The sequence below is a fragment of the Oryctolagus cuniculus genome, chromosome 5, assembly GCF_964237555.1.
Source record: "Oryctolagus cuniculus chromosome 5, mOryCun1.1, whole genome shotgun sequence".
Classification (NCBI taxonomy): Eukaryota; Metazoa; Chordata; class Mammalia; order Lagomorpha; family Leporidae; genus Oryctolagus; species Oryctolagus cuniculus.
The window spans coordinates 12,880,309-12,903,138 of record NC_091436.1 but is presented as its reverse complement, the minus strand read 5'-3'; the positions used below and the strand labels follow the sequence as shown (position 1 = coordinate 12,903,138).

Here is a 22,830-nt window from a genome sequence, read left to right as displayed (position 1 = left end):
AGAAATTTAAAAATCTTAAGACAGAAAAATTTTGAAAGGCGCTTCTAAAGAGACTAAAGAATAATAACTTGGTCTTAGGCTTTTACAGTGGAATTTGTTGTTGTGAGTTCTAATGTGTCAGTTTTCTGGTCATTTTTTACTTCAGTTGTATCTGGTTTTTCGTGTTACTTACTTATATCTGATTGTATCCCAAACTGAAATTTCCCTCTCAATTGGCCACAATGGCCAGAGCTGTGCTGATCCGAAGCCAGGAGCTTCTTCCGGGTCTCCTACACGAGTGCAGGGACCCAAGAACTTGGGCCATCTTCTGCTGCTTTCCCAGGCCATAGCAGAGAGCTAGATCAGAAGTGGAGTAGCCGGGACTTGAACCGGCACCCATATGGGATGCCGGCACTACAGGCAGCGGCTTTACCGACCATGCTACAGCACCAGCCCCTATTTCCCATTTTCTGTGGGTCAGGGTCCAGGCACTGGTTTGCTGAATCTTCTGAAGACCATCTGCTGAAGTTTCCTCAGGCTGAACTCCAGCTGTCTGCTTGAAACCAAGCTGCTCTTGTTGAGGTTGTTGGCTGAATACATACAAGTCTTCATGATTGTTGGACTGGTTTAGTTTGCTGTGGCTGAGGATGGGTCTGTTGTTACCACTCTCAGATCCTGGTAGTCGTGGGTCCCTCATGGCAGTTTGCTGCTACAGTGGAGTCTTCTGTAGTATCGTTATCACAGGCATGATTATCGTGATATTCCTTAAAGTTTCACCCACACTCAGGAGGCAGATTTTATAAGGAATTATACAAGGTGTATACTTACAGGGGCCAGAAATCAGGGCAGGGGCCATCTTAGAATTTTGCCTACTGATTACTACCATAACAAAACTAATTATCATTTTGTATTACTTTCTTCCAGCATTTTCTGTGTGCTGCATTTTGACTTATAGCAAATATTTCACCATGATGTTTTGGGATTTTCATTACTATCATGTAAACATTTATGTTATTTCTGATTATAAAATAAGGCATGCTATCTGTAGTATGCAGCGTGAAAGGCTTAGTGAAAGCCATGGAATGGCCATAGGTACCTATTTAAATAATTGTTAAATTTTGACAAGATTTACCAAACACGAAAAACACATCACTGTTCATCTTGTCCTTCATCACGGTCACAACAGAGTTGGGAGTGGGACAAGAGAATGCATGAGTCTCAGCTTTTACCTCTTAGTGGTTTTGAACTGGGAATAGTAAACCAACCGTGTGAAGGAGATGAAGCTGCTTTAAAAATGCATGCAAAGCTATTTTTATACTGTGTTCTAGCCTTTTATATTTAACTCTAATTGATGAATGATAACTGTTATCCTTAATTGGATAACAAAGTTTTATGTAACTCATTTTTTATGAAGTGCCTTATTGCACCTTGGAATTTATTTTCTCTGTACTGTGGAGAATGGTCAGTCCAGAGTTTGGGTGTTGAGCATTGGGCTCCTGGGGAGGACTTTCCTGGCTTGCAGAGAGCCGTCTTCTCACTGTGCCCTTGCATAGGAAAGCATGAGAACCAGAGGGAGAGCTTTGGTGTCTCCTAAAAAGACACCAATCCTATTGTCTTTACCCTTAAAGCAAGTGGCATTAAAATATGGCTACTCTGTTTACAAGGTAACATATTCATGTAAGTTTTTTAAAAAAATTTGTGAAGCTTTTATTTATCTATTAGAGAGGTAGAGTTAGAGAGAGAGAGAGGAAGATTCAAAGAGAACGGTCTTCCATCTGCTAGTCCCACTCCCCAAATGCCTGCAGCGGCCAGAGCTGAGCTGATCTGGAGCCAGGAGCTTCTTCTGTGTCTCCCATGTGGGTGCAGGGGCCCAAGCACTCAGCCCATCTTCTACTGCTTTCCCAGGCCATAGCAGAGAGCTGAATTGGAAAAGGAGCAGCTGGCACTAGACCTGCTGCCCATATGGGATGCTGGTGCCACAGCTGGAGGCTTAACTCACTATGCCACAGCGCTGACCCCATCATGCAGTTTTTTATAAAACTTTGATTGGGTGCTTTTCCTTCTCATTTTATGCTTGTTTCCCTCAGAAGAACAATGTTTTAATTTGAGACAATTTTTCTGACAGTTACTTTCATATGTCTGTCATTTTTGTTATTGCTGTTTCTTGAGCAATCAATTTTAGGCATTGTTTAGTGACTTTTTGCAACAATTGATGAGACATTAGATCAGTTGTGCTGCTCTGGCCCTCTTTAATACCTTTATTTTTAGTGATGAGACGAGAAGTTTTGCGAGATAAATTATTTCCCTCTCGTCTGTATCTTGTGTGTGTACTGGGGTGTGTTCTTTGCTCCTTGTTTCATCACTTACCCATCCTTCTCTCACATTTCCATTTTTGGAAGTTTGTAACATCTCCTTTCTTCTAATTCTTACGTTATTCTTGTCTGTTTTTGTGCCGTTTAAAAAAGGAATCTTACTGTCTTCCCTCTAGGAGGAAGAGAAAACTGTCAGGTTAGCATGCAGTTGTAAATACAGTATGTCAAGATTGTGTTGATCGCACTTTTGTGGTGTTTGGTTGCTTTGGAGATTTGCGGGATCCCAACCAGTATTCTCAAGGTGGCAAAGGATTATTGTGGAGAAAGAACGACTGGGTGGATTAATGCTTATTTCTGATTTACTCTTCCAGTTAATTCCATTGGTCAAAGAGCCAGCAACCTTGAGATAGAGAGTAACTTGCCTTTTGACCCATAATCTCTTTTTTTTTTTGGCTTCTTTCAAGATCTTGGTAGAATTCATTTAATGCTGTTCAAATTGGAAAGGACAGTAGCATTTTTGAAGTCAAGAGTTTGCCTAAAATAGCAAGTGTGAAGTACACTTTGATAATTTTGGGTGATGAGTCTCAGTGCATCAAGGAGAGAGGGCATAAAAACACTCTCCAGGAATGTGAGAATGTCGTGTTTATTAAAAACAAAAACAAAAGCCCCACTTAGAGAATTGAGAATGTTGACAAATTCAGGGGTTGGCTTGCTTTTCAGTTCTGATGGAATGCACTGTGCCCATTCACATAGGAATTATTTTCCTGCTACAAGGAATAGCTGAGTAACATGGCCCACAAGACCTAAAATATTTACTGTTTGGCCCATCACAAAAGAAATGTACTGGGCCTGATAATGAGTGACTTTTACAGTCTTCTTTTGAGATAAGTTTTGTGGTGGAGTAGCCAGCACCTAACTTCTCAGTTTAGGTAAAGGATCCCTGAAACTTTGATTAAAGCTTTTAGAAACTGAGTTGAAGTTTTAGATTAAAAATAAGCTTTTGCTGTGGTACTGACAAATGATAGTATAGAAAATTAAAATTTTACAAGTTTAAGGAGCACTCTGGTATATGTGAAAAGAGTTGAAACATAAAAAATGAATTAATGAAAATGAAAACCCAGGCTCTTGTTTCGTGTCTCAACATCGAAACGTCTTGAGTTGGCCAAAGGAAGGTTAGGTCTGGACAGGGATTTTATTTTGATCACTGAGATCAGATGAACAGAGACAGTTTATACAAATAGTTTCATCAGTTGAGAGTAGATAATAGTAGAACATGGCATACAGGAGGAAGAATTTGAGGCTTGGGAAGCAGAGTTCCGTAGTTTGAACAGTAGGCCAGCAAGCATGAGTGGAGCTAATTTTGAGGAGGAAGATGACGAAACAAACTGGGGTCAGCAGTTACTGACATTGGAAAACTCAGCAGCAGAAAGCAGCTCCCAGGAAGTAGACTGGTGGGATCCCAAGCCCAGAGAGCATGCAGGATTAGTCTTCTGACCCAGGCATAAAGGTGATAGTTGATAAGCCAAGCAAAAGAAAGGTCTCAGAATCAACTTCTAGCATTTTCCATTATACAACTGTGGCATGTTTTCTGCCCCAGATCAGATTTTCAAAATGTGGAGAACATTTCATTCCCAATTCTTAGTGGCAGATTGGTGTTTTCAGGTTAGAATTAGGGTTAGTTCCTACTAGTTAATTCCTAATAGTTAGTCCCTAATAGTTATTAGTTCCTAATAGCAACATTATAGGAGTATTAATAAATGATCACTTGGATAATAAGGTTTTGTATCATCTTGTGTATCTAAAGATGGATTAAATATGGTCTTTTCATATACATTGAATTGTTAAATTTATTACAAGCCTCTAATGGGCTGCTAGTATTTCATCACTGTTCTTTTCCTGAAGGCACTGAATGTTATCATGACGTTTATAAAATTCTCAGCAAATGGTCTTTGATAGAGGTCCAGAATTGAGTTTGATAATCAGGATTGAACGATATGGAACTATTTTGAACAACTAAATTTGGAAAAAGTGACAAAAGGGAAAATGTGTAGTGACAAACTGTCTCTGAGGCTGTGTTCACATTAGAACAATAAATGTTAGGGCCGGCGCCGTGGCGCACTAGGTTAATCCTCCGCCTGCGGTGCCAGAATCCCATATGGGCTTCGGGTTCTAATCCCGGTTGCTCCTCTTCCAGTCCAGCTCTCTGCTGTGGCCCGGGAAGGCAGTGGAGGATGGTCCAAGTGCTTGGGCCCCTGCACCTGCATGGGAGACCAGGAGGAGGCACCTGGCTCCTGGCTTCGGATCTGTGTAGCTCCGGCCATAGCGGCCATTTAGGGAGTGAACCAACGGAAGGAAGACCTTTCTGTCTCTCTCTCTCTCTCTCACTGTCTGTAACTCTGCCTGTCAAATAAATAAATAAAAATCTTTGAAAAAATAAATAAATGTTGAATGAATTTGTATTCCAACTGATTTAAAAAGGAGTTTGAAATATTGAATTAGCAAAATTAAATACAGTACAAAGCATATTTGTATACAACAAAGCTAGTTAATGTAACAGAGAAGTAGATGTCAATAGACAATTTAAAACGCATGTGTGTTTGGTAAAATCAACATATCAGCAAGATCTGTAGAATCAATTTTTTCCCCAAGATTTGTTTATTTATTTGAAAGAGTTAGAGAGGCAGAGTTCTTCAACCTACTGGTTCACGCCCCAGGTGGCTGAAACAGCCAGGGTTCAGCCTGGATCTCCCATAGAGGTGGGATCATCTGGATGTCCCACATAGGTGGCAGGGGCCCAAGTACTTGAGCATGCCTCCCCTGCTTTTTCCTGGCCAGTATCAGGGAGGTGCATTAGAAGCGGAGTAGCCGGGACACGAACCAGAGCCCATATGGGCTGCCAGTGTTGGAGGCGGTGGCTTTACCTGCTATGCTTCAATGCCAGCTCCCCCTAAATCTGTCTTTGATAAAAAGTAAGTACAGGAGCTAGCTGAATCATCACTGTTTCTAAATTTAAGAATATACTTTGTACATTTTTTTAATTAAAGACATTTTGATTAGAAGTAATTTCCTTTAACAGATCAGTAGAGGACCATATTCTAGGGGAAATTTTTAAATCAACCTTCCTTAATAGTTGAGGACTTAATGTTAAATTGCATAAAGGCATTTGGTAAAGAATTAGGTGAAGTGATCTATTTTTGTTTTCTGATCAGATTTAATATAATAAAGAAATGAAATTTCAGAGAATCTAGAGAAATGGTTAGTTGAAAGAATTTCTGTTAAGTAAAACTTTGAAATATACTGTTTTCTTCAGTATTTCTCTGAGTAATACCTTAAGTGTCTATAGTAGATGCCTTGTTAGAGAAGAGTGTCAGGTTAGAATTGACTTTACATATTGTTAATATTTTAGAAGTCTAAATTCCTCATCCTCTGCTGAAAAAACAAGGAGGCGAAGCTTTGGTCTCCTTGAATATGTACTAGGACTTGATTGAACCTTCCAGGCTTTGGTGCACAAATGAAGGAGGCAGTGTGTTGTCGGCGTAGAAAAGCCTGATGCCTCTTCCAACCCTAGCAATGTATAGAGCCTTATAATGTACCTTCAGGTGGCTGAGTAAATAATCTTCAATGTTCATGTAGATGAAGAATGCCTACCAAAGAGAAATATTTTTATTTTAATAATGGTTTTAGTGACTTTAGCGTGCTCTAAAATCTTTTTTTTTTTTTTTTTTTTTTTTTTTTTGACAGGCAGAGTGGACAGTGAGAGAGAGAGACAGAGAGAAAGGTCTTCCTTTTGCCGTTGGTTCACCCTCCAGTGGCCGCCGCGGCCGGCGCGCTGCGGCCGGTGCACCGCGCTGATCTGATGGCAGGAGCCAGGAGCCAGGTGCTTTTCCTGGTCTCCCATGGGGTGCAGGGCCCAAGCACCTGGGCCATCCTCCACTGCACTCCCTGGCCACAGCAGAGAGCTGGCCTGGAAGAGGGGCAACCGGGACAGAATCCGGTGCCCCAACCGGGACTAGAACCCGGTATGCCGGCGCCGCTAGGCGGAGGATTAGCCTAGTGAGCCGCGGCGCCGGCTAAAATCTTTATATCTGAAGTTCATGTGAAATAAATGTTTTGTAAATAGAAAACTACTGTTACAAAGTTTAGCAACTTTTAATGAAGTGATAATAATTGGAATTCAGATGGAGGTCTTTCTGTGCAGAGCTCATGCATTGCTGTCATTTTGTATGTTTTACTTATTCTTAACAAATAATAGTGTCTGCTAAACACCGAGGATATAGTTTAGAAAATAGAAAAATACTAAAAGGTAGGGCTTCTGTTCTTGAAGCTTATTTTCTGTTTTTAAATTTTTTTTCCTCATTTCATTTGAAAGAGGGTCTGTGTGCATGTGTAGGAGTGGCTTTTGGAAGAGGGGCTACTAAAGAATTTTGGAAATTGACCTTTTTTATACTTTTTAAAAAATGTTTATTTATTTGAAAGACATAGCTGCAGAGAAAGGAGGAGAGAGACAGAGATCTGTCTGCTGGTTCACTTGCCAAATGGCCACAACAGCTAGGACTGTACCAGACGGAAGCCAGGAGCTTCTTCTAGGTCTTCCACATGGGTGCAGAGGCCCAGGCACTTGAATTGTCTTCCCCTGCTTTCCCAGGTGGGTACATTTTCAGGGAGCTGGATCAGAAGTGGAGTAATTGGGACTTGAACTGGCACCGTGACACCCTTATGTGATGCCAGTATTGCAGACTTCAGCTTTTACCTGCTACGCCACCGTGCTGGCCCCTTTATACAGCTTTCTGTGAGCACTATAGAGTATCTCTCTGTGGGAACTTAGTAGAGGGGAAGGATTTTGAACCGTACTAAGACTTATTTCAGCTTGACTGCATCAGTGTACAGTTAACCTCTTAATAACTTAAGTTGGGGTAAAAGAAATTATATTGTTTGTCCTCTGGTGTCAGTCATCATCACCTTTGTGAGTATTTTTTGTTTTTTTAAATCAAGTGTTAAACACTCATTCAAGAAAATGTCAGATTATATTATTACACTGAATTATTCAAAGGTGAATGGGTCAGTCGTACATCCGGATTATAAAGGGGAGTATTGGTCTGGTTGAGGAGATAGGGAAGCCTTTTCTTCATTGGGTGATGTTTTAATTAAGATGAAGTGAGAACTCATTAACTCTTGGAGAGGCCATGGTGGAGAGTATTTCAGTAGAGGGAACAAGCCTCATTTTTTTTTTTTTTTTTTTTTTTTTTGGACAGGCAGAGTGGACAGTGAGAGAGAGAGACAGAGAGAGAAAGGTCTTCCTTTTGCCGCTGGTTCACCCTCCAATGGCCGCTGCTGCAGCCGGCGCACCGCGCTGATCCTGGCAGGAGCCAGGAGCCAGGTGCTTTTCCTGGTCTCCCATGGGGTGCAGGGCCCAAGCACCTGGGCCATCCTCCACTGCACTCCCTGGCCATAGCAGAGAGCTGGCCTGGAAGAGGGGCAACCGGGACAGAATCCGGCGCCCCAACCGGGACTAGAACCCGGTGTGCCGGCGCCGCAAGGTGGAGGATTAGCCTATTGAGCCACGGCGCCGGCTACAAGCCTCATTTTAAAGGCCCTGTGACAGGGAACTGTAAAAGGACTGTGGTGCCTAGAGCAGGGAGCTGGGAATGTGGTAGAAGAGACTGGCAAGGTGGGCACGAGTTAGACCAGGCAGCTTCTTAGCATCCTCGTTGTAAGAGCAGCAGGTCAGTGGGTGTGGTCACCTGATCAGTTAGTGAAGAGAACATGCCACACCCATTTAGTCAGTCTCCAGGTTGAGAGATGAAAGTAATTGGACCATGAACCTGATGAGAAGAAAGATGATCATGGGCAGAACCGGGCAGATTCCAGAGATATGGGTAGATAAAACAATGGAATTCAAATTCTGTTCAAGGAGTTTTTGACCAAAGCTTAGTTTTCAGACACAGTTAATGTCTTATACGATAGAGTTAAAAACAAAAAACAAAAGTTAGCACCACTGAATACAACGCAAGTTTCAGTCAGTATTCTTTTAAGCTTAGTTGTTAGCTGATTCCCTAACCTTGTCTTTTGTTTTCTCTCTGAGCACTAATATTACCCTTTGCTTGTATGAGGAATTTCAAAGCAAAGTTTTGAGAGAGTTGATAATTCATGTTAAGTATTAGAGCCTTTGATTTTTAAAATAAAGTTTCATTGAGCTACATACTAAAAAACTAATCAATTAAAGTGTACAATTCAGTGGTTTTAAGTATGTTCATCAAGTTATACATCTATCATCACAATCATATTTTCATCACCTCCAAAAGAAACAGTGTACTCATTAGTAGATTTAGTACATGGATTTTTCATCTTTAACTTAGCAAAATGTTTCCAGTGTTTGTTCATATTGTAGCATGTGTTAATACTTCCTTTCTCTGCTTTTTAAATTATTTTTAATGATTTTACATGAATCATGCTGCAGTGACCATTTATGTACAGGTGTTTATGTGAATGTATGTTCTTAGCTCTCTTGGGAGGTATATAGGAGTGGAATTGGCTGGATCATTGTAATGATTTTTTTTGAGAAACTACTAAACTGTTCCTCAAAACTGCTATACCATTTTACATTCACACTAAGTGCTGTATCAGGATTCCAATTTCTGCACATTCTTGTTAACATTTTGTTATCTTTTAATTATAAGCAAGTTCATGTAAAGAGATGCCTCATAGTTTTGATACATTTCCCTAATGGCTACTGATGTTGACTTTTTTTTTTTTTTTTTTTTTTAAAGTAAAAGCAGCACTTTGACTTCATTGAAAATATAAAAATGGAAATGTTTGGCGATTTCATATAATTGCTTAGGGATAATGAAAATTGGTATATTTAAAATTTGTTCTTCTTTTTCATCAGTTGTATTCCCTGAATGACTATAAACCACCCATTTCTAAAGCAAAAATGACCCAAATTACAAAGGCAGCCATCAAAGCTATTAAGGTAAGCAATAAATTTTACTCCGGTAATTTCAATAGAAAATATTACATTGATAAAGAATTCTTCTAGTATAAAACTCTGGCTTTATGGTTTGAATACGTGTTGATTATGGAAAATACACAAGAATCTATCACCTGCAGACTTTCCCACCTTTGTAAACTTCAAAGCAGTCTTTTTTTCTCACCTAATTTAGATTGGTCATATTTTAAATATATCCACATTGTGGCAGATGTGTTTAACACTATGATTTGGCAAAATTGCTTTGTAGAATCTTGAAATACAAGTTGGTAAAAAGTTAAGTAAAAATGAACATGTTGAGGTTTTTCAAATTGATTATATTAAATATTTGAAGATGGACCATTTTGGAAAATCATTGGGCCTCATTGTATATAAGATATTTGAACTGTGTAACTATGCAGACATTGAGCCATTGTTCTGATACAGTAGGTTTTGGACCTATGCCAATTCATAATACTTCCAAAAATCTTAGGAATGGCTTGGATCATCTCGAGAAATACAGAGGTATAAAACATTTTAATTCTTGGCTAAATGATCTTTTGACACTCAAGCAGATACTTCACCAAGAAAATCTTGTCTTCAGAGCTAAGACTGCCTGCCTTAGTAGAGCTCTTAAAATTGAGAGTGAGTGCTGTTTTGCTATTAAGTAGATATTAAGCTATAAATATTTAATGTTTTCCTATTCTGAATGAAAACATCAGCCATAACTAGAAGCTCCAGTTATTTAAATTGTCTTTTGAATAGCAGTAATGTATTATATTTAATAGACTCTTGGTTAGTATTAGTTTCTATTGAAAGAAAATTAGTTCAATTTTCTTATGGTCAAAGAGCTTAATTTTCTGTTAGTATCTCATATTATATTCAAATTCTTGTACTTAGATTTAGAAAATTAATGAGGGTATAAGGATAGTGACAATTAATAACATTTAAGCCAGAGAATCCTCCAAAAAAGTGATTTTCAAAGTATCTAATAAACTTCATAGAGAATAATTTAGTCTCTCATATTTTGCGTATATAGTGTTCTACATATGTGACAATCTGTACATGGTGTCAGCAGTTGTTGCAGGCTTGATTACAGTGCTGTCTGGTGCTCTGGCCTTTTCAGGACCCAGTCAAGGTCACACTCTGCATTTATTTGTCCTGTTATCCAGCTCTTTTGTTTTGCATAACATTGACATTTCTGAAGAGTCCATTTGTGTTGCAGTGCTATATTACTTTTTTTTTTTTTTAGGATTTATTTATTTATTTGAAAGGCAGAGTTAGAGAGAGGGACAGGAAGAGAGAGAGAGACATCCTCCATCTGCTGGTTCACTCTCCCAAATGACCACAATGGCTGGAGCTGATCTGATCTGAAGTTGGGAGCCAGGAGCTTCCTCCATGTATCCCTCGTGGGCGCAGGAGCCCAAGCACTTGGGCCATCTTCCACGGCATTCCCAGTCCATTATTGGGGAGCTGGATTGGAAGTGGAGCAGCTGGGAATGGAACTGGCACGCATATGGGATGCTGGCAGTGGCTTTACCTGCTACGCTATGGCGCTGGCCCCTGCTATATTACTTTTAATTGCATTTAATACATATGTAACCTCTAAGATTCTACCTGTTAAATCAGATTTAGCTAATACTGTGTTTGATATTGAAATGTCAGAGAGAGGAGGAGCGACAGAGAAATCTTCCAACTGCTGATTCACTTCCCACATGGCCACAATGATTGGGGTTGGGTCAGGCTGAAGCCAGAACTTCTTCCCGGTCTCCCACATGGGTGTGGGGGCCCAAGTACTTGTGCCATCTTCTGCTTTTCCAGGCACGTTAGCAGGGAGCTGGATGGGAAGTACAACAGTTGGGACTTGAACCAGCGCCCACATGGGATGCCGCACTGCCGGCAGAAGCTTATTCTGCTGTGCTGTGGTGCCATTTTTGTTTGTTTTTTTTTTTTTAATTGTTTAAAGAAGTGATTATTTTGACAAGTTCTTGTTAACATTGTGCACTGTCAGTAAAATCTCACAGATAACCAACCTATTAACGGAACTGATAAACTTTGAAATAAGTGTGAGTGTTTGGCACAGCGGTTAGAATGCTGCTTGGAATTCCCACATTCCGTATCAGAATCCCTGGGTTCAAGTCTGGCTTCCAGTTCCAATTCGAGTTCCCTGCTGATGTGCACCTGGGATGCAGCAAGTGATGGCTTGAGTAGTTGAGTCCCTGGGAGACCTGGCTAGGATTCCTGGCCAAGCCCACCGTTGTGTGCATTTGAGGAGTGAACCAGTGGATGGAAGATCTCTGCATGTCTCTATTTCTCTGCCTTTCAAATAATACAGTTAAAAAAAAAGCAAAAAGCAAACCAGCAAACAACTTTAATTCAAAGTTTATTAAAGTTTTAGTCTAGTTATAATTTAGTTTAATTTATAGCAACTAGAAACAAGCACTGTCAAGGTATTATCCAGAAATTTCTTATATCATTCCATGTGTGATTAATATTTTATGTATGTCTGAGTGTAGGTATACACACTTTTTATGATTTATTGTATTTATTCACTCTCATGCACATAAGAATGGGGGGGGGGGTAAGCCAGTCAGTCTGAAGACAGGAGCCAGGAGCTCCATCTGGTTCTCCCACTTGGGTGGCAGGAACCAAGTACTTGAGCCATCCTCTGTTGTGTTAGCAGGAATCTGTATCAGAAGTATGGAGTAGCTGGCACTCAAACAAGATAAAGAGAAAGAGACAGGTAGTTTACCACCCGAGAGAGAGAGACAGATAGATTACTCCCCCAATGCCTGCAACAGCTGGGAACTCAAATCTCATCAACCACCCAAGTGAGCAGAGACACAACCACTTGAGCCAGCACGTATGTTGCCCTGCAAGATGTGTGTTAGCAGGAAGCTGGAATCAGGAGACTATTGTGGATTCAAAACCCAGGCAGTCCTGTAGGGGATGTTGATGCGTTCCCAAGAGATGCCTATCCCTCTTTTGTATATCGATTACAAATGTTTAGGTACCTATAAAGTGCCTAAACTTAAATAGCTGTTTTTTTACTTAATGCACTTTTGAGTTCTTCCAAATCCCATGATTAGCAGTGAATTCTAGTATACTCAGATTGATTTAACACTGTACTTCATTTTTTTCCTTTTAGTTCTATAAACATGTGGTACAGAGTGTTGAGAAATTCATTCAAAAAGTAAGTATATAATTTTTCATATATATAAGCTAATTATGCTGTAATTGTGGGTTAATGCCTGTGCTCCTCTCCTTTAGATCAAAATCCTGTGTTTAAGTTGTTTCATAGACTGTAAAGAGTTATTTCAGTTATTTTATTTTCTACTGAAGACCAAATGACTTTTGGGTAATTCTAAAAATAATCAGATACTTTTTCTTGCAAAATTTGCATTGCCATAGCATCTTTCCATTGAAAAATATTAGTGTTAATATTAATTTTTAATGGAACTTTAAATCTATTACTTTAGATAACTTTTAAGGAAATTCTCACTTGTCGTTTTAAGCTGTGTGCCTAGAAAGCAGTGGTGTAGATAAAATATTGCCTAACTTTTTGATCTACTGGGACATAAATATTGCTACCCATTATTTTCTCTTTTCCCAGAGAAGCAACCAGCTTACCTGCATTTAGTAATTTTTATTTGCAATTAGGGTCTGAGGTGATAAGATTTTTTTTTGCTGTCTTATTTGTGATTAACACCCTATTGATGCCAGTTTTGGGCAGAAATACATAAGATTTGCACTGCAGGAAATTTGCTCTTTACTGTAGTTGTACTTAGATGTTTTATTGTGCTCACGGTCATGTGCCCAGATGTAAGCAGAGCCAGATGGAGAATCAGAAGTATATGGCACTGAGGATTCAACAAGGTTACAGTATGGTTTTTGAGCAAAAATATTTGACTGGGAGAAGGATACAGGAATGAAAGTGAGATTATTGTGTCACTCAACAAGCTAGGTAACCTTTGTGTGATTCAGTGTTTTAAAATTTTTTTTTTAAGATTTTAAGTTTTGTTTTCTCAATATTTAAAGTATCAGTAGAACAGGTTTTGAGATTAAGTAAATCAGGTGACTTGAAGGTAAGACTGGGGTAAAATAAGAAATATGCTGCCTGTTTTAAGTAAATCAAACTAAAAAATGTTAGTGAGTGAAAAATTTCATTTGTCCAAAGCTTCTAAAAGCCTTTTTAAAAAGCCTGTAATATCAAAAGCAGTGCTTCTTAACCCAATTTTTCCCCTTTTCCTATATATTCCCATAAGGACTTAAATTGAGCAATAATTCTACCACTTATGGTAACTTTGAAGTAAAAATTATATTGTTGAAATATTTGCAGAACTGAAAACTTGACACTTAATAGGTTTAACTTTATTATGCATAGGAATTCCCTAAGAATCTTGTTAAAATGCAAATTCTGATCCACAACTAGGACATTAATACTAACAGCCTATCATTGACATACCAATCTTATTTAACTTTTGTTAGTTTCACGTGCATTCATTTCTGTCTGTGTTTAGTTCTGTTCAATTAAAAAATAACTAGAGAGACAGAGAACTCCATCCTGCCTCAGGTGCCTTTGTTCATTTTCCAGCTCTTGATCTTGGCTTTGACTCAGCCCAGTCCCAGCCTAGGGACCTTGGAGGGTGAGCCAGCAGATGGGAGCTCTGTCTTTTTACTCTTCTTTCCTCTTTCTCTGCACTATCAAATAATTTTTTGAAAAAGATAAATTTGGGGCTGGTGTTGTGGTGTACCGAGTTGGGCCTCTGCCTGTAACGAGGGCATCTCGTGTGGGTGCTGGTTTGAGTCCTGGCTGTTGCACTTCCAATCCAGGTCCCTGCTGATGCACCTGGAAGAGCAGTGGAAGATGGCTCAAGTGCTTAGGCCCCTACCACCCATGTGGCAAACCCAGATGAAGTTCCTGGCTCCTGGCTTCAGCCTAGCCCAGCCCCTACTGTTAGGACCATTTGGGGAATGAACCAGCCCGTGGAAGATCTGTTTCTCCTCTCTAACTCTGCCTTTAAAAAATAACTTTAAAATAATTTAAAAAAAAATAAATTTATTTCAATGCAAAAAAGTTTGAAATCTATGTATACTTGTATTGGATGTCCATAAATTCTGGGATCTAGACTTTTTTTCATAATGAGATTGTTATGTGAATTAGCCTGTTTATGGATTTTATAAGTACTTCATAGTGAATTCTTAGCTGGGGTATGTAATAGTTACTATGTTATATAAAGGAAACAATTTTAAGAAACATTTTGTATATAAGGTTTCCCAAGATCTCTTAGCATTAATGATAAAATTTACAATTAAAAATGATTAGAATATTTAGTATTATCAATTAGTGCTGGTTTGCTAATTACAGAAATTAAGGAAAGTTAGGATAGGAATACATTATCCTGTGGATAGCACTTCCAGGCTGATTGGAGGATATTGCATAATTTATTGATTTATACCCTAAATATGGAAGTGAATTTGTTTCTCATTACTTCATGTAGACTAGGGAGAGTATAATGGAATTTAAAATCTAGTTGGTATTTATCTGAAGTAAACTGATTAAGTATTCAGTTGTCTCCTAAATAATAATCTTTATAGAAATAAATTTATTTGACTTGTAACATTCTTCCATGTGAATTGTGGCATAATACTGAAGCCTATTTCAATTCTCTGGGAGAAAGGTATAGTTCAGATTATTGTTTCTTATCTGGCAGGGTGCACATTAAATTTTGGAGTAGTTAATATGGTTTTATTTACTCCTAGAGTCATCTGTGTACAGGCCTCAGAGGGTTTGAAGGATCTCCTGGAAAATTTGTACAATATAGCTCTTTTTTTTTTCTTTTCAGATTTAATTTATTTATTTGAGAGGTAGATTTAGAGTTCCAGACAGAGAGTGGGAGAAAGAGGGAGAGAGGTCTTCCATTCCTTGATTTACTCCCCAAATGGCTGCATTAGCTGGAACTGGGCTGATCCAAAGCCAGGAGCCAGGAGCCAGGAGCTTTTTCCAGGTCTCCTACATGGGTGCAGTGGTCCAAGCATTTGGGTCATCTTCCAGTGCTTTCCAAGGCTATAGCAGAGAGCTGGATTAGAAGAGGAGCAACTGGGACAGGAACCATATGGGATGCTGGCGCTGCAGACAGGCTTTACCCACTACGCCATGGCACCCAACCCAACAAAAGCACTTTAGTCAGCCAAGAGAAAGCTTATTTTTGCTGCCAATTCTACCTAATGCAACCCATGATGTAGAACTTTATCTTCATTTTATAAAACTAGAAAGTAGAGGATTTTGCTGTCTGAACCACTGAATGTTGGCATCTCTTAACTTTCAACATAAACGGAAGAGAGAAATTACTCACGTGGTGTCAGGTGTAACTATATCCCAGGGCCACTTTGTCTCTTCCATGTTACCCTCAGCACCATTCCTGTGGCAAGAATAGCCATGCAGCTCCTGTATTATCGTTCTAGTTTTGTTTAAAATACCAATAATAGTTGAAAGTAACAGCATCATTTCTAATAATAGGAATGACTGTGTACAGTATGTTTCTTAATCTTTCTCTACCCCACCCTGAAAGGCCATTTCTGTGTAGCATAAAGAACTGGAAGTTATTAGAATATAGTTTGAAGATGGTATATCTGAAAATTTAGTACAATGTGATTTGGAGAGTCTTAGGAATTCTTGTTTTCAGCCTGATAGAATTTGAAGAGGAAACTGAGACGACATTTCAGATTGTCTTGACTCTTCTCTCAAGTTTCTAATTGGTGACTTAGCCAAGTTGACTAAGTGTTACATTATTTAAAACATGATATTATACTTGAATATTGTTTTGCCTCTCTGCATGGCACAAATGCCTAATCTGTCTGTAGGAATTGCTGTCCCACTCTGTGTCATGGTGCAGTGTGTCGGAACATGCTCTGGCAGAAGAAACGCTCTTCTTTGCTGTTACAGTTCACCACTAAAACTGCTCTTGGGTGTGTTTTGGAAGTTTTTGAATCTTCACAGTGGGTCATAAAGACATTTATTGTAGTGTACATTCACATTTCATTAATGTTTAAAGCTCTTGTCAGCAACTTGTAGGTTCTGTTCAGCCTAACTCTCAAGATAACAAAGTGCCAATTAGTCAATAATTACTAAACACTTACTGTGCTTGTGGCACTGGGGAATACATGTTTCTATTTATTTATTTTAACAAAGTGTATGTCCTGATGTTCATTAAGTCTGAAAAGTTTTCTTTACTGAAATGTATTCTTTGTCTGGGTAGATGTTTCTTTGAATGCATGATAATCAAAGGAAGATGGCATTAGCTAGGTCTATGAACTGAAGGGCAGATACACTGGGTGCTTTGGAACTTGAAAGAAAACATGAACAGTTTCAAGCTTTTTAAAACTATAACTTTAAATAGATAATTTAGATTCTTCAGTTAGGTTAAACCTAAATCTGTGATATGCATCACTAACATCATTGCCCTTCCATGAAATACTTCAGCTGTAAGTATTAGAGCCAGAGTCTTGGAATCTCTATGAATTGATGTTAAAGGGCTTCTAAGTTTCTTGACTTAATAAAGATCCTTAAGGTTAAAGTTCTTAAAAAGAATTTTAAGTACCAATTTCATCTAGTCTTTTTACAAAATGAAATCCTCCTTGTCTTGGCTGAAAAATCCCATTCGGAGACTTACCTGTGTGTGGGGGGATGGATGGGTTACAGATTCTTTTTACACTGATAACTCAGTCTTAGGTTTCCAAGAAGAGTTTCTCAACACAGTTTTGCCTTAGTGTAATATATGATCCCTAGGAAATTATTTTAGGTAAGACATTTAGCCTAATTATATGCATAAGTATAACCTGATTTGCAGCTAATTTTATTTTATTGAGCATATGTTTGGGAAAAAGATTTTCTTGTGTTTTGGGGTATGAAGATAAGATAGGAACAGTAAGCTTGATAGTAAAAGGATTCTTCATTATGTTCACTAAAAGCCTGTAGTAAGAGAATAGGGGACTTTTGAAAGTGATTATTAATAAGTAAGATAGTTGAGAAACATTGACCCACTGGAGTGATTAAAAAATGTTTTCATAGGGTAGATTCCCGGAATTCTGTTGGTACTGTCTGATCTGTCTTATAAATATGATACTTGGACTTTGGGCTTAGTGTATTGAGAATGTTATAGTTCGCCATTGGTGTTTGTTATTGCAGAAACTCTTTTGTTACATGTTTAAGATGAAGTCTAATACATGTTGGCAATGTGTTTCTTAAAGCCCATTTTTCCTGAATTTACTCCTTGCTTTTCCAGATAGCTTTTCAAATCATTAAACAAAAAATTTTTAGTATAAAAATTTGTTACTCTGTTTTTGGTTATTGCAGCCGGTTATGCAGTAATGTTTTAGAACTTAGATAATTGGCAGTTGAACTGAATATATAGAATAGTCAAAAAGAGGTTCTTTAAAATACCGTTCTAGAGACTAGTGGTGGGGAGTAGTCAGTTTCTGAATACTTCCTGTTCGCCGCCTCTGCATGAGCAGTGTTCTTGTATTTGATAAGGTTTGTCATGATTTTTGTCTATCAAGAATTTTCCTTTTCCTTACCTTCTCTCTTCTTTTTTTTTTTCTCATCAGTGTAAACCAGAATACAAGGTACCTGGACTTTATGTTATTGATTCCATTGTGCGACAATCTCGGCATCAGTTTGGGCAAGAAAAGGATGTGTTTGCACCCAGATTTAGTAATAACATCATTAGCACTTTTCAGAATTTATACCGTTGTCCTGGTGATGACAAGGTATGTTGCTTTTTAAGTATTATAATATTCATGTTCCTGTTTGTTTTTAAAATGTTTAAAATAATGAGTAGAAAAAGTGTTGATTTTGCTACTTTTTGATTCATTGAAGTAATTGATATACAAGAAACTTTGCACAACAAACTGTTGGAATTATACTAGACATTTCTTTATTGACACATGCAAACAATTCAGGATTGTGATTATTTGATTTGAGCTGATACTTAACCTTTTCAGCATTTTTGAAAAATCAGTTTGCCAAGCAATTAATAGAAAAATAACTGCAAATTAAAATTCTTTTCTTATTGTAGAATTTTATTCATGCTAGAAACCGTACTAATTGGTTTGCTAGATTTAAATGTATAAATATGTCTGTAACAAGTAAATCAGAAAGCCTTGGGTCCTGAGGAGGATAAGGACAGAGATGTTAGATTACTTAACTTTGGGTGCTAATTTGGAGATTTAGATTTGCTTTTCTTGCAGGATTCAGGCAGATGAGGTAGAAAAAGGTAAGAACAAATGAAGACTAATAGTTTCTTTAAAGACAAACTACAAAACATAAAAACTACCTGTAAGTCTTTCATCTTAAGTAGAAGATTTGTTTTTACTTTTTATTTTACTTTTTATTTTTATTTTTATTTTATTTATTTATTTATTTTGACAGGCAGAGTGAATAGTGAGAGAGAGAGAGACAGAGAGAAAAGTCTTCTTTTTGCCGTTGGTTCACTCTCCAGTGGCTGCCACGGCTTGCGCGCTGCGGCTGGCGCACCACGCTGATCCGAAGGCAGGAGCCAGGTGCTTCTCCTGGTCTCCCATGGGGTGCAGGGCCCAAGCACTTGGGCCATCCTCCACTGCACTCCCTGGCCACAGCAGAGGGCTGGCCTGGAAGAGGGGCAACCGGGACAGAATCCGGCGCCCCGACCGGGACTAGAACCCGGTGTGCTGGCGCCACTAGGTGGAGGATTAGCCTATTGAGCCACGGTGCCGGCCTACTTTTATTTTTTAAAGTATTATTTATTTGAAAGAGTTACAGAGAGGCAGAGAGAGAGAGAGGTCTTCCATCCGATGATTCACTCCCCAAATGGCTGTAACAGCCAGAGCTGTATTCATCAGGAGCCAGGAACTTCTGGGTCTCCCACGCAGGTACAGAGCCCCGAGCACCTTGACCGTCTTCTGTTGCTTTCCCAGGCCATAGCAGAGAGCTTTATCTGAAGTGGAGCAGCCGGGACTCAAACCAGTGCCCATATGAGATGCCAGCACTGCAGGCTGCTGCTTTACCCACTACGCCACAGTGCCAGCCCCTAGTTTTTACTTTTAGTCACTGCTGCATATCTTAAATCAGAACAAATCCTGTTATAATGGATAGATATGGAAATACATACAGTATGTTCTTCATGCACTATTTTTGGGTCTGCTTTTTAATTTCTGTTTTTAAAATTTATTCAAATGTCAGAGACAGATATTGAAAGGTATCTAACATCTCCTGGTTCACTCCCCAATTGCCTGCCACAGCCAGGGCTGGGCCAGGTTTAGAGCCAGGAGCTGAGAACTCAGATCTCCTACATATGTGGCAGGAACCCAAGTACTGCAGCCATCATTTGTTACTGCCCAGGACACAGGTAGACAGGCAGCTAGAGTCAGAAGTGGAACTGGGACTTGATCCCAGGGACTTGTTATCAATGCAGACATCCTAAGCAGCGTCTTTAATGGCTGTGCTGAACACTCACTCCCTTAGGTACATTTCTTGAGAAAAAGTTTTTATTTTTGTTTTTCATTACTTTGGTACTTTGATAATTCTATGCCAATGAAAAGGATGTTTCCAATTTCCAGTGACCTACCCTATACTCTGATTTTTTTTTTTTTTTTAAGAATTAGTTTTTATTTATTTGAAAGGGAGAGCTATAGAGTGAAGGAGAGAGAGAGAGATCTTCATCCACTGGTTCATTCTCCCAATGGCTACAGCCGCCGAAGCCAGGACCCTAGGGCTGCTTCTGAGTCTCCCACGTGGGTACAAGGACCCAAGCATTTAAGCCATCCTTGGCTACTTTCCCAGGCACATTAGCAGGGGCTGGATAGGAAGTGGAGCCAACTAGGTCTTGAACTGGCACCAATATGGGATGCCGGCATTGCAGGCAGAGGCTTAACCTGCTGTGCCATAAACACTGGCCCCTCTAATTGATTATTAAAATAGACGTGTTAGAATCTCACCTGACATAACTAATTTTAAATGTTACATATAAATGCTTTTGAAATACATTGATGTAGAAATTTCACTAAGTTGAACTTGGATTTCTGTCATTTGCAATAAAAAATTGTGTTGAATTGGCGGATTTCATGTCTCAATAAAGTTTAGGAAATAGGACTTTTTTAATTGTAGTAAGAAAAATTACGTTAATACCGTAAGCTCAGTCCTGAATGTGAGGCATTACTTTTTTATGTAGGTGTCTGGAGATTGATGGTTGTTAGGTACTGGTTGTTTTGAAGTACATGATGACTATCTTGGAAACTTAAAAGACTTTTATATAAAACAAAAGAATATAAGGCATTTTCTAATTTCTTACACTGTAGGAAGGAGAAGTAGTCAAATTATAAGGTATAATGCATTTTATGTGTTTTTTTAATGCATAGTTTGAAATACGAAGATTTCTGTGTTGATGTCCAAATTGCTGCAATGGCCGGATCTGAGCCAATCCAGTCCAGGAGCCAGGGGCTTCTTCCTGGTTTTCCACTTGGGTGCAGGAGCCCAAGGACTTGGGCCATCCTCTACTGCTTTCCTAGGCCATAGCAGAGAGCTGGATCGAAGTGGAGCTACTAGAACTCCAACCAGCACCCATATGGGATGCTGGCACTGAGGTGGCGATTTTAACTGCCATGCCACAGTGTCCACCCCTGATTCGGTTAAAATCTTATTACTGTCCATAAGTAGTCTGTAAAATGAGAATTTTAAAGAATCTTAGTAGCTAATAACTTTGTCCTAAAGTTGTTTATTTTTCAAAATATAAATCTTGAATGAACAAACTTGAAATCAGTTTTAGCTATAATTGATTTTGAATACTAAGATAATCCCGATTCTGCCTCAGAATCCTTTAGACAGTTCTCCAGCCAACCATACTATTGATCTCATTAGATTGACATTGAAGATGAAATGTCAGTATCAACCTTGCCTTCCAATTTGTGTGTCTACCAACATTGTGTTTTCCAAGAGAGTTAAGGTTAACAAATGTAAAAAGGTAGAAAAGGTAGAGTTTCAGAGCTGTAAAGTACTGTAGAAGTACTTAAATCTCTTCTTCCAATTCAGTGGCCAATAGCCTGTGTGTAGTCTGTGTGCTATGAAAAAAATTAAAATATAGTTTTTTCTTTTCACCTCTAGAGTAAAATAGTGAGAGTATTAAACTTGTGGCAGAAGAACAATGTATTTAAGAGTGAGATTATTCAGCCCCTTCTGGATATGGCAGCAGGGATTCCTCCCCCAGTTGTCACTCCAGTGCTGGCCAGCACTACTGCTGCTATGAGCAATACTCCAGGTATGTCACTGCATTTGATGTCTAAGTATATTAATTGCACTCTTCAGGGGGTTATTCCTATGTAAAATAACAAGTTGACAGTGCAGGAAAATTTGTCTAGCGTTACATAATTGAAAGAAGATTTAATTTGGAGGAAAAAATAAAATTGGATAACATACTTGTGTGTACTTTTGACTAAAATTTAGAAAGTTTTATTTTTTTAAATCCCCAGAAACAAATATAATGAAGTTTGGAAAAGAGTGTTGCGAATTGTGTTTTTCCCGACTTAAGCTATCTGCAACCTCTTAAATGTTTATGTAAATTAATCTTTTTTTTTTTTTTTTTTTTTTGACAGAGTGGACAGTGAGAGAGAGAGAGAAAGGTCTTCCTTTGCCGTTGGTTCAGCCTCCAATGGCTGCCATGGCCGGCACACTGCGGCCGGCGCACTGTGCCGATCTGAAGGCAGGATCCAGGTGCTTATCCTGGTCTCCCATGTGGGTGCAGGGCCCAAGCATTTGGGCCATCCTCCACTGCACTCCCTGGCCACAGCAGAGAGCTGGCCTGGAAGAGGGGCAACCAGGACAGAATCCGGCGCCCCGACCGGGACTAGAACCTGGTGTGCCGGTGCTGCAGGCGGAGGATTAGCCTATTGAGCCGCGATACTGGCCAAGTAAATCAATCTTATATTTACAGAATGATAAAGAGATTTAGTATTTACAAAGAACTCTGAAAAAATGCTTAATAAAAACTAATAATGTTAAAGTAAAATTTCAAGATCATGTTTTATAATTTTTTGCTCAAAAATCATTTTGAATTTTGTTACTGAATTTCCTATAAAGTTTTTGATGATTGTTAAGGATTCTAGACTTTCTTAAAGTGAGTAGTAGCTTAGTTGATTGAAGACCAGTGTGGAGAGATCCTTTTTTTTTAACACTACCTAAATATACAAAGGGTTTTAGATGGTTTTTCAAAATGGAAACATAAAATATTTATTAAATTTTTCTGATTCTTACAAAAGTAATAGGACAAATTTGTCTACCTTTTCGAGTCTCATTTACTTATATATTGATCTGAGTGGGTTGGGGATATGCTCTCTTAAAAGGAACTCCTGTGACACCTGTGACTCCAGCCAATGTAGTCCAAGGCTTACCTGACCCGTGGGTATCTCAGATAACAAATACAGATACACTTGCAGCTGTGGCTCAGATCTTACAAAGTCCTCAAGGCCAACAGGTGAGTTTGTTCTGGTTTGTTGAGAATAATTTATAATCAATTATTTTGTACTACCCACAGAGTTTGTATTTTT

General features: G+C 38.8%; 1 protein-coding gene across 10 annotated transcripts in view; it reads left to right on the top strand.

Moving 5' to 3' along the window:
* Positions 1 to 22,830, top strand: part of SCAF8 (SR-related CTD associated factor 8) — a 247,115-nt gene that overhangs the window by 29,208 nt on the left and 195,077 nt on the right. For all 10 annotated transcript variants that reach the window (XR_007923153.2, XR_007923154.2, XM_070073358.1 and 7 more), the window contains 5 exons: positions 9,178 to 9,261; positions 12,404 to 12,448; positions 17,863 to 18,024; positions 21,392 to 21,545; positions 22,627 to 22,757. Coding sequence is in view for 8 of the 10 variants with exons in the window: in XM_070073358.1 (XP_069929459.1) it covers positions 9,178 to 9,261; positions 12,404 to 12,448; positions 17,863 to 18,024; positions 21,392 to 21,545; positions 22,627 to 22,757 (576 nt within the window). In the remaining 2 variants the exon portion in view is untranslated. The remainder of the gene's footprint in view (positions 1 to 9,177; positions 9,262 to 12,403; positions 12,449 to 17,862; positions 18,025 to 21,391; positions 21,546 to 22,626; positions 22,758 to 22,830) is intronic.